Source organism: Besnoitia besnoiti, chromosome IX (genome assembly GCF_002563875.1).
Source record: "Besnoitia besnoiti strain Bb-Ger1 chromosome IX, whole genome shotgun sequence".
Lineage (NCBI taxonomy): Eukaryota > Apicomplexa > Conoidasida > Eucoccidiorida > Sarcocystidae > Besnoitia > Besnoitia besnoiti.
In genome coordinates this window covers 1,887,377-1,899,292 of record NC_042364.1, presented here as the reverse complement: position 1 = coordinate 1,899,292, position 11,916 = coordinate 1,887,377, and the positions used below count along the sequence as shown (strand labels likewise).

Here is an 11,916-nt window from a genome sequence, read left to right as displayed (position 1 = left end):
GTTATGTATTCAATGCATAAACACGCTCGCGTGTTTGTACCCTTATAGACCAAGGCAAAAAGATAAAAAGACGCAAACTCACCGTCATGCTAACGCGTCTAAGTCTTTCAAGCGTTTTGCATGCACACTCATACATATATATACATATGGACAGGAGAAGATTTCTCGAAGCAATTTCGAGGGGTCAGAGATATGTATTTGATCCAAGCTGAGAACGCACTAACAGCTGAGTGTCTTAGAGGCTAGTTACGCCATCTTCATCGCACGAAGGCGAAAACTGGCGACCGCGGTCTCGGGCGAGACCCTCCGAGGCCGCGATTCGCGCTGCTGCGAACACGGACTTTCTCTGCACGCAGTCTTCACATCGCCAGTTCTCCAGCTACATGCGCGGATCAAACAACGGAATGAAGCTTGAGCTACACGCCTCGCCTCGCAAGCTAGACGGCCATTAGCAAGTATCCCGCATGTAGACGTACGCATGTGGTTACATACGAGGGCCCATGGCTACCAGCGAGTATCGGCGCACGTTGGCAGCGCATGTACCTACATACCCATATATAGTTTGTTCCGTATGTACAGCTGCATATGCCTTTTTTTAGCATATATACGTGTAACGAGTAGAGAGAGGTCAGTTGTGTGTTTTGTCGTATTCGTTCCCTTCGGAAAACGCTGGAAGCAGATGTCCTCCAGCGGGCATGTCCCCTGGCTGAGGAGAGGCGCTCGGCATCTTTGGAGACCGGAAGGCGCCGCTGAAACGATGACTCAAAACTGATTCACGGAGCTGTTTCCTTTAAAAAATGAGAGTGAGCATCGCGCAGACGTCTGTGCTCCCCGACAGAAGCATACATGGAGTCTTTTTCTGGCGACAAAAGCACGCGCCACACGCAGGTACTCGCGGGAGTCTGCCTCGCCTGCGCCGTACGTACGCTGCGGCCCTTCCTTGTGTCTCCATCTTTCGCAGAAATCGGAGGGCTTTCCCCCAGCTCAATCTTTTCCCCAAAAAAACGCGTCGCATCCTCACAAGTGCAGCACGGCACACGAGAAGCGAATACTCCACCGAACTGTTCACGCGGATACGCAAATACTGACATGCATTGACGCATGCAGACATGCGCGCATGCATGCGCGTGCGCTGCACCCTCGAGTTCGTTTGCGTAGTCAGGCTCGCTAAAATGCAGAGGAGGAGGAGGAGACGGCTGCGCAGCAGCGAGGGGGGAGTCCCCCCCGCCTTCACATTAGGGCGAATGTTTTTCTGGGCCGCGGGCTGCATGCGCCCCCTCCGGCGGCTGTCCGCTGCGGCTGCTGGATCGATCCAGCACCTCCCACTCGCGTTTTTCTGCCATGACAATCGCGCCGTCGCTCCAGCGGCCGAGCACCTCCGCGCCGGTCGCCTCGAAGCTCTCGGCGCTCTGCAGCGCGCGGCTGTATGTGGCAGGCCCCCGCGCGACGGGCCCGCCGTCCTCGTCCTCTTCCTCGTCGGGCAGCACGCAGGCGATCGAGCCGCACCGCAGCACGAGGTCCCGCATGCGCTTGCCCCCCAGGCAGGACGTCGTCGCCCGCCCGTGCGGCCCGCTGCCCGAGCGGCAACAACTCTCCCCCGCCGCGCAGCCACTCCCGGTGTCAAGATCCTCGTCCTGGCCGAGAGCGCCCACGCACGGCGGGTCTGCGCGGCGGCTTCGTGCCGGCGCGCAGCACCCACAGCCCTGTCTCGCGGCGGCACACGGCGCGTGCGCCCGCAGCAGCCCCCGCCCCGCCTCCGCGCCCTCTTCCGGCGAGCTCCCGCAGTCGGAGTTCGCCGCCGTCTGGACGCCCGAGGCGAGGCGCGTCGCGCGCGCCGCCGCAGAGAGGTCGGCGGAGGAAGCGGCGCGCAGCGCCGCGCGCTTGCCGGCCTGCGCCGGCGACCTCGGCTCCGCGCTCCTCCGGAGGGACAGCGAGCGCGGCAGGCGCAGATGTGGACCGCAGTGGGTGAGGTGCTTGTCGCTGCGCCTCCTCTCAGCGCGGGCGTCGCTCGCGTCGACTTCTGGCTCTTTTTTAGATGCGTCGCGCGGCCTCCCCCCGGCGCCACTGTCGCTCTCGTCGCCGTCGCCACGCTCTCCGCGCCGCGTCGGACACCCTCGCGCCCCGGGCGGCTCGAACGGAGACGGTCGGGCCTTCCAGCCCGAGGCGGGCTCGGAGGCGGCGGCGGCGCCCGCCCCGCCGCCAGAGGCGGAGGCCGGCCCAGTCGCGGAGCGGAAGAAGTCGCCCGCCTGCGCCTGCGCCCGCTTCTCGCTGCTCCAGCGATCGCCCTCGACTGCGGGCGCCCCGGTCAGCCGCATTCCGGGCGAGAAGGCCTGCAGCACGCGGCGTCCGGAACCTTGCAGCCGCGCGAGGGGCGCCTGACCAGCGCTCGCCGGCGCGTCGCCGCCGCGGTCGCGGGGGGCGTCCCTTCTGCCTTCTGAGACGCGTGCCTGCGACGGGGGGAGGGTCGCGGGGCCCGGCCGCCGCGTCGTCGGGCGGCAACTTCGTCCCCAGGGCACCGGCACCGCGAAAAAGCAGCTCGAAAAGATCCGGAAGGCACTGCAGCCGCCCGACGACGAGGCGTGTGCGGTCTGAAGTTGCCGACTCCGCGCCGGCGCCGCCGCCGGCGGCAGGCACGGGCAGCTGGCGCCGTCCCTCGAAGAGAAGGGGAGAACGCGCTCCGGCGGCCAGGAGCAGAAGGTCATCGCCTCCTCGGGCTCGCGCGCGGGCGCCGCCCCGCCTGTGGCCCCCGAGGAAGCGTCAATCGAGTAGTGAACCGCGGAGACCTCTGACTTGAAGTAAACCAAGTAGTCGCCTCCCCCGTCGCCCGCTTCGGCGCCTGCCTGGGCGCCAGTCCCCACATCGCGCTCACCGCCTCCTCGCGCCGCCAGCCCGCTCTCTGCGCTAGGCCCGCCCCGCGCACACACGCCGCGGACTGCCGCGTCGTGCGTTGGCCTCTCGACTCCGAATGAACCTCGCTCGTCGACAGGAGTCGCGGTGGGCGCTTCCCTTGCAGCCGAGGCAGCGAGGTCGCCACCTGAGGGCGCTTCGCCCCTCTGCGGCTGCGTACGGGCTGCAGGGTCCTCAGGAGGCCGGTCTCCGTGGGCGGTCGGGTCGGCGGCGTCTCGGGGCCGGGTATCGCGTGGGGGAAGGGGGAAGTCTTCTCCGCCGGATCCGCAGGAAGAGAAAGACAGCGACGCAGGGGAGTGGAAAGTGGCGCGCGGGGACCCCTCAGCCGACCCGGACGCGACGTCGTCGCTCGGCGCGCCATCCGGAAAGTCCGCAGGGCGCCCAACGACGGCCGTCGTCACCACGCACTGACGAGGCGGCGCTGAAGAAGCACAACAACACCGCGAAGAAGCGACACACAGCTCGATGCAGAGTCACGCGGCTCGCCAAGAGAGAGACAACCGCCTTATCCTGCGCCACACTCTAAACCCTGAGCTCTAGACACCGCCATAAACGTGTGACAAGAATACACGCGCGCACACGTGCATCCAGTGAATTCAGCTACGCAGACGCATAGGCGTTCATATATACAAAGGCCGCATGTAAAAGGACACAAACGACGCACGCAGACTTCTAGGCTGGAGAAAAGGGTCGCTGTCGTGCTTTCGATTCGCAGTACGTTGATTTGTTCGCAAACAGGAACGTCTCTCTTCTTCTCGCGCCTCTCACTTCACGCACCTGCGGCTTCGCTGTCCCCCGTGTTCGCCGCAGACTGCAAGCTTTGCGAAGTCGCCGATGCGCTCGCCGCAGCTCTCTCGCTAGCCGCCTCTAAAAACAGCCAACGACATCAAGCATCTCGACGTGAATGGAAGAAGCACAAAGAGAGATACCTACGCGGGATGAAGTTCGGAGAAACTATTTCTGTGAAGCGTGGAGCCGAAGCATTCCTAAAAGAAGTCCCGCTGGTCAAATCCGCAGTCAAAGGCTTGCGAAAAAAATGTGGAGACAGAGAAAAGCCGCTAAACTGATGCAGCGCTGCCGCTGAAACCTGCCAGTCGCGCCTCGCACTTTGCTTCGCTTCAAAAGTGTAAAAAACGCATTTGTAGCTCCCCTTCTCTATTCACCTACGTACCCGGACGTATCGACACAGACTCACACATATACGCATATATACGCCTATACATACATATATACACACATATATGCATATAGATACACACATATAGGAGTACAGGTATCTGACTGTAATGCCAAAATATCTGCATATCGCAGAGGCTGGAGCCAATTTTTCGTCTCTACGACTTGCGTCGTGTCTCACCGAGCTGAGCGCCGGCGCGCGACGAGCGTCGAGACGTGGTGGAGCGCGGGGCGGCGCCGGCCCGGGTCGCGGGGGGCACGTGGCCCGAGGCCTGGGTCTTCGGGCGCGCAGCGGGCGGTGACCTGTCTCTGTCGAGAGGTGGCGACCGCGGCGCCCTCCCCTCCTCTGCCTCGTGTCTCTCAGCCTCCCGCGGCTGCTGTGCGCCGTCCGCCGCGGCGCTGCGCTCCTGGCGGACGTCTCTGTCAGTTTTGTCTCGAGTTGGCGCGGCTGCTGAGACTGCTGAGGTCGTTGAGGCTGCGGGAATCGCAGCTCCAGCTGGGGCGTCGCGGCTCGCGCTGCCTGGGCGCGAGGGCGAAGAGGCGGGGAAGAATGTCTGAGGCTTTCGCTCCGCGCGCTTGACTGGATGAATCGCGAAACTCACTGGGGACGGCGGCCGCGGCGAGAGACGCTGCGGAGACTCCGGCGACGCCTCGCCGTCTGCACAGGCCACGGGGCTCGCGTCCGTCCCCGGTCCCGAGTGCGGATTCGCAAAGGGCCGCTGACTCAGAGGCAGATCCAAGTCCGTCGCCGGCGACAGAAAATCCGCTTCCTCGCGCGCCAGTGGAGACGCTGCGCGAACAGCGCATGCGATAGAAACTTGGACAGACAGCGATGTAGAGAGAGAGAGAGAGGGGAAGCGAAGGGCGCGAGAAAGGCGACGCGACTCAGATAAAATATCACGAGAGGAACCGACATCCTGATTCGATACAAAAGTAGAAACATGGATGAGCGCACAGACCGACGCAGATCCACGACACCAGAGATACACGTTGCCGCTGGATGATGTCTGCAAAAGGAATTAGTTCATTTTCAGAAATAGTACTTCTTGCACGTCCCCGGGCTTCTTGCGAACGTCCACGCCTCGCGCTGGGCGAAGACGTCATCTCCACACGCATCATGCATGCGCCGAGAGTCTGCCGAAAGAAGTGCGGCAAACGGATTTTCACGCCAAGAAAAATCAAAAACGGCATGCGTGTCGAGACCTGTTTGCGGCGCTCTCCTCGAAAAAGCTGCATATGCAAGGAGACCGCGCAGAACTCTACCTTTGTTTTTTTACTAACTTACAAAAAAGCAATTAGCGTTTACGAAAAAAAAAAAGGAAACTGTCTGCTTTTTCAACTAAATTACTAGAAAAATAGAATTAAAAACAGAAAAAATACAAACTGTACGACTCTACGCGCGGCCTAGGCTAGAACCTTCTCGCGAGGTCTCTCACGTGTGTCGACGGCGGAGTCGTCGTTCGGCTCTCGCTCTTCGCGCGGACTGGGGCTGCGCGCGAGATCCTCCTCTTCGAGAAAGCAGACAATTGGCTTCCTGCGAAGCGAACCACAAGGAGTCCAGTGGCGTTTACTAATCCACAGCGTTGCACTGTTGGCTGTTTAAACTCCCAACGGCCACTCCTGGCGCCTCTTCAAGCGCCCGCGAGTCCCCCAGGGAGTTCACCTCAGCGGACGCGCGCGACGCAAGAAGTGTGCGAAACTCCGCCGCAGTCTCAGCGTCCGCAGCAGTCTCTTCTCTGTGAAGATCGCGTCTAATGAGGCGCGATTCACCATGCAAGGTAACTCTCAGAGTTAATCGGTTGTTCGCTCCGCTGCGTGAGGGCTTGTCTCTGCGCGACTGGCGTTGAAGACCTCTTAAGCGACGAAAGCGCGCGGTCACAAAACCCGAGCTCGCCAGGTATAAGAACTTACTGGGGATCGAAGTAGCGCGCGCGCACCGGCCGGCAGAAAACGTCCGATAGATTGCCCCAGAGGCCTCTGTTTGAAAAAAGAGACAAGGAAGCGAGGAATATCCTGTGCGCCTTCGCAGCGAAACCGCGGAAGGAAAGAGGCAAGGAACGCGGCTCGGCGACCTACCTGCTCCACGGGTTGCCTTCGTAGAAAAAACTCTTGATCTGCTCGTATGTCGTTTGGTTCGTCGCGATCTGAACAAACACGCATATGCCGCGCGAGGCGACGGCAGGGTGAATAAAGGGACAGGACTGGGATCGGGCACGCCCGGAGAAGGCGAGAGGGAAAACAGAAGAGAAGGACGCGACGAAGCGTCATCAGCGCACGCCACAGAGGCTTGCGACAAGAGAGGAAGAAAGGCAAACGCGGCGTGAGGACAAAGAACACGCAGACAGATCAGAATCGCCTAGAGAGTCGAAGAAGGGGGGCTCGCGCGCCCAGCGAATGCCGTGGAGTACTTGCCATCGCAAAAATAGAAAAAATGAGGAGTCGTCGCGGAAACAACATGAAACAGGCGAGTTAAAAAAGGCGAAGACTGGAATACGGCAGAGGAGACGCAGAAAAACGCGAAGCAGAGGCTCTCTCTCCTAGCTCAGAAGCGGTAACTTTTAATCTAAAATAAATACCAAAATATGGTTTATCGACGTCACGGGATCTATATACAACAGATCGGCAGACGAGCGTCTTACAACAAAATAGAGCTGAGTTATTAAGCCTTGTGAATAAAGTAAACGGTCTCAGTGCCGCCTAGGAAACCTCAGTCGGCGCCTGCGGCAAGCGAAGCGTGGATTCAGAAGCGAGTGTCTCACCAGGTAGCCGTGATACGCGACAAGCGCAAAAACAAACCAAGAAAGGATGAAAGTGTACACGAGAAGCAGAATCGAGTCCGCCGCGTAAGACCAGATGCGGTGAAACACGTCGTCGCCCCCGATGCCGTCGGATCGGAAGTCCACGATGACCAAGGCGAGCTTGACTGCGCTGCAGACCTGAAATATCGCCGCGCGCACGAAAACGCCCCTTTCCTAACGCACCTCTCCTCCTGTGTCCGCCCCATCCGACCCCATGTAGACGCTCACATCACCTATACATACAGATGTACATTCGGCATACACATACATATACATACGCATATGTGTATGGATATACAGATATTCATAAACCTATAAGTCTATGCACAAACATATATATATATATATATATATATATGCATATATCCATATATATACGCGTATACATAAAAATACAAATACACATATATATGCGTGTATGCATATACATGAAGTGATGCGCATATACAGGTATGCATATATGCCTCTATAAGGCTCAGGTGAGGACGTGTGTTGGAGGAAGATGCAGGCCTTTTTTTTTGAAAAGACTTACGAAGGTGAAGAGGGAAAGCAGCGAGCAGCAGATGACGAAGCAAATGAACGACCTGCAGCGCCGCAGCGGCAGACAAAAGCAACATGACGCATGCGCAGCGCGCGTCTCGATGAGGCACCTCTGGACGTGGCGGCAAGAAGAGAGAAGCTGCGGCCTCCGTTCTCTCACCTGTAGTTCCTCAGTCCGATGCAGTTGCCAATCCAGGGGCAGTGATGGTCAAAGCGCTCCACGCAGTTGTCGCAGACCGCGCAGTGGACGCTGCGCGGCGGCCGGTAGATGTTGCCTGTCAAAAGCCGCAACAGCGCATGCAGGCGAGATAGATGCAGCGCCCGCGAAGGGCCGCGGCGGCGCGGAGATGTGCGGCAAAAGGACACTCCCCAACAGGTCGCTGCTAGCGAGCCGCACGCGGAGAAAACACGCAGAAGGCGAGCGGCGCGGCACAATGGCGCAGCGGAGATCTGCGCTCTGTGATACAGAGGAAACAAAAGGTACGTCCTTACACGTCGTACAGAACTTGAGGCGGATGCTGTTGCCGTTGATAACCACATCCTGATGCCGAGGAGGCTGCCGCACACGATACTGAAAAAACCAGAAAATACAAGAAAAGCTCCGTCGATGTGAGACAATCGACGGCGCGAGGGCGACCCTCGGGCAGCAGACCCCCCCTCGGGACCGGCCCCGCTGTGAAAAGAGCAAAAGGGGAAAATGAAAAAGTTCATCAACTGGGATCACCTATAGCGACAGGCCTCTCTCAGGCACACAGGCGCAAGTCGGAGTATTCCCCCCTCAACAGGGGCCCTTTTCAGCGAGACGCCGCTGGAACGCAGAAAGGACTTCCGCGTTTGCCTCGCGTGCATCTAGCGGTCTAGTCACGTGTGAAAGGCTGGGGCCTCTGCTTTCAAGACTGCGAGTTTCTGGCCTGCGCGGTCTCAGCGACAAGAAAAAGTTGAATCCTCCACGCCGCGCCTCTCACCGCTCCTGTAAGCGGGTCGTAGGCGCTCATCGGGCTCCGCTGCACACGCCACACACATCGACACGCCGCCGCGAAAGAAAAGCTCAAGCGCCGCGCGCGAGCAGAAGGCGCCACACGCGAAAGAAGACGCGCAGTCTCCGAAAAGCCGAGCGGCTGGTGCTTGACACGAAATGCTCTCTGCACAAACGAGCCGAGACTGTATCACCCGAGTCGCATAAACAAAGAGAGTAAAGTTCCTAGAACGATGAAGACGACTCTGCTTTCTGTGATATAGACTACCAGGCCTCGGTACGGCTGCGGCACCGAACCACGCCGGAACGAAACGCGAGGTCAAGCTGCTTCAAGTTTCGCTTATCTTTCGCGCGCAGAAGGGACTCACGTGCCGCGGAAGAATGCCCGGGTCGCTGCATGCGGTGATGCAGAAGAAGTAGAGCGTGAAGACGACGAGACACGCCTGCGTCGCAGGGACGCCCGCGCCGTAGCGACACTCATACCACTGCGAAGCAGAAAAGTAGAGAAGAAGAAAGAATGCGATTGCCAGTGTCGCCCCAGCGCAGAACAAACAGGGCCTGCTCAGGCCTGAGAGCCAAAAAACTCCCAAGAAGAATGCGCAGAAGATCAACGAGCCGCTGCACCCTGCGTGAGATACAGAGGGGCTGCCTTCTCTGTGCTCGCTGTTGACGCAGCTCGCACTGAGGGAGAAAGGCTGCGCTCCGGGAGGACAAGACATGCAAATCGCTCATCTTCTCTCAGCCAGGCACGCTCGGGAGCCCGCAGTCCTGCCACGCAGACCCTGAGTCCGCTCTCCGCTCTATCCTGCACCTCGCGCGGTCGGTTTAGACACAAATACGATGACCAGGAAGAGGTTGATTCGCTCCGGAGGCGCCGTTTTATGTGCGGCAAGCGACAACGAGAGCGCTGCGCGGACGAAGGAATCAGCTTACTGGCGAACTCCATGCCATAAAAACGATCGAGGGAACGAGAATCATCGCCAAAGACACCAAAGCGGTTCGGCAGTCGGGCCTGAAAAGCCAAAAAAAAACACGAAAATGTCGAATCACTCTGCGGCCTCGGCTGCAGGCCCCAGTACAGCGCCTAGAGGTGATAGAGCTCAGTGCAACTCTTGCAACTCTTGACATGTATGTATGTCGGTATGTATATATGTATGTATGTATCTACGTAGGTATGTATATATATATATATATGCATGTATGTATATATATCTATGCATGTATGTATGCAGGTGCGCAGAAATGTACGTATGTATGCAGGTATGTGTGTATGTATGTAGGTATGTATATATATATATATATATATATATATATATGCGTATATGCATGGACGTACGAATGCAGGTATGTATGCAGGTACGTATGTAAATATGCATGTATGTATGCAGGTGCCAATGCCTGCAGGTATGTATGTATGTATGCAGGCATGTGTATATTTCATTTTAGAGTGGTGTGGAAAACAGAAGGGAGAACGTCAGGACTTCGTACAGCGGCTGTCGCTGAAGCCCATCGGCGAGACTTGCGGCGAAGCGCGTGAAGAGACGAGATAAAACTGTCCCCGAGACAAGGGGGGGGGCATGCAAAGTGCCGAGGGAAACAATCAAAACAAGAAGAATGCAGGAAAGAGGAAAAAGCCGACGCACCCTGTAATGCCACATCCTTTGCAGTAGACGTAGTTAGACCCGTAGGCTTGCGGGCGATCGGTGCCCGCTAACTGAGGCCGCATCCTGAGTCGCCTTCATATCATCGGAGGCAAAACTTTGAGACGCCTGCGAGTGCGCGTTGAGAAGCGACAAAGCCGCGGAACCAGTCAGCAGGGGGGCAGACCGCGCAGAGGCGAGAGAAGAAGTCGGCGAAGACGGAGAGGTCGAACGAAAGAAGAATCTTGAAAGTGCTCCCAGTCGCAGTTGGCTGCCATCGAGAACGCGCGCAGCCGGAGACGCGGGCGTGATTCGCAAAAAGCCCCGGAGTCAAAAAACCCAGTGTGAAGCAGGCCGGTAAAGGCGAGGCGGAGGAAGAAGAGGTTGGTGAGCAACTGCTCTCAGTGTTTTAAAGACGACAGAAAAGGTAGTGGATGCTTCGCTGTGTAGAGGCCGCGCAGCGAGGTCTGGCGTTTCCTTTCCCTATCATAAAGACTGGCAAATCAAGCGGAGGAAGGCAGACCGCGTGAGAGACGCCATGTTGCGGACCTGCCGAAACGGCGCCAGAGAAGGACGGGCTTCTCAGGTTGCAGTCGGCAAAGAGAGGCGGCGCGGGAGAAAGGACTTCGCTCAGCGTGAAGAGGACCAGTGCAACAGAAGAAAAGAAGGTGGAAACGAAAGTTATCCCAGAGACAGAACCCAGGAAAAACGAGAGCAAGTTTGGCATGCGTGCTCGGAGTTGCAGGCGGGTTCGTGCCGGCAGGTGACCTGCGGTCCGCGAAAAGACACCGATGACAGCAAACTGCCGAGCCTCTAGTGGGAGCTCGGAAAGAATAACGAAACCAAGGACCAATGTCGCCCCGTTTGCGATGTAGGAGCAAATAGAGCGCGTGCGGACTGATGAAACGCTTCAGAACGTGCTCTATCTGCGCAGCCCAGCTGAAAAATTTCGCTCAAGAGCTCTTCTTTCTGATAAGCCGGCGAAGAAGGCAAGTCGTGTCCTCGCTCCAGGCGCGAAGCAAAGACAGGATCCGAAAAACGACGGAATGTGAGCGACAGGTGCAAAATGATTTACACGTTTTTAATGATGTGTATATACAGTGCCCCATAGAGCTGTGGCTGGCGTAGAAAAGGAAACAAGGAGCAGGACGCGCCTTCGTGAACACGGGTTGGACGGACGGACAGAAACTAGCGCGAAAGGAAATATGATTAGGAGGCGAAGACATTCGTTCCTCTCAGCGTTCCAGCGTGTCCCGCAACGCATGAATTAGAAAGACGCAACCTTTTCTGTCGTCTTGCGAGCTGAAGGCTAACAAGCGCCAGTTCCTGCATGCACGCATGTGCAAGTTAAACGCTGAGATCAGAGGCGGGTAACGCGTCGGCGGGCCGCGCAGAAAACCGGGGAGAGAGAAGAAGACATTACGCGGTTCACTTCAGTCACAAGTACGGAAGGTTTCATACGTTCACTAAAGAATGGAGAGTGGAAAGCAGGTCCACCGTTTCCGCGAGAGGTGCTCTTGCGGGGTTCCACGATAAATGGCGCGGCGCGGTCTAGCTGCCGTTAAGACAAACAGAGGCAGGTGAATCCGCGGAGAGTCTCCATCGGAGTTACGTTTTCCACGTTCTACGCGTGAAGCATCGGACATGTGAAGGACTGCAGACTTCAATTTGAAATGAGGGACACAGCGTCAAAACACTACGTGTAAGCCGTTAAACGGGATTCCGTGGACGCGTGTCTCTGCTGGGGACAGCTGGCAATCTGGGTACATATGTATATTTTTGTGTGTCGTATCGACTCGTGCAATTCTATACGCATATGTGCATCCCGTCATGGTTGCTTACGAACGGCTTCACTCGATAGTCGTTGTCAGGGGTGTCT

General features: G+C 57.7%; 1 protein-coding gene across 1 annotated transcript; it reads right to left on the bottom strand.

The window, feature by feature from the left end:
* Nucleotides 1–1,235: 1,235 nt before the first annotated feature.
* Nucleotides 1,236–10,123, bottom strand: BESB_014370 (DHHC zinc finger domain-containing protein; the record flags this gene model as incomplete). The annotated part of the gene is made up of 14 exons (XM_029360166.1): nucleotides 1,236–3,328; nucleotides 3,685–3,774; nucleotides 4,265–4,873; nucleotides 5,520–5,617; nucleotides 5,995–6,060; nucleotides 6,160–6,227; nucleotides 6,843–7,019; nucleotides 7,414–7,465; nucleotides 7,582–7,696; nucleotides 7,914–7,992; nucleotides 8,387–8,425; nucleotides 8,766–8,882; nucleotides 9,331–9,409; nucleotides 10,041–10,123. The coding sequence occupies 14 exons, from the start codon at nucleotides 10,121–10,123 to the stop codon at nucleotides 1,236–1,238; spliced, it is 3,765 nt and encodes a 1,254-aa protein (XP_029216833.1).
* Nucleotides 10,124–11,916: the final 1,793 nt, after the last annotated feature.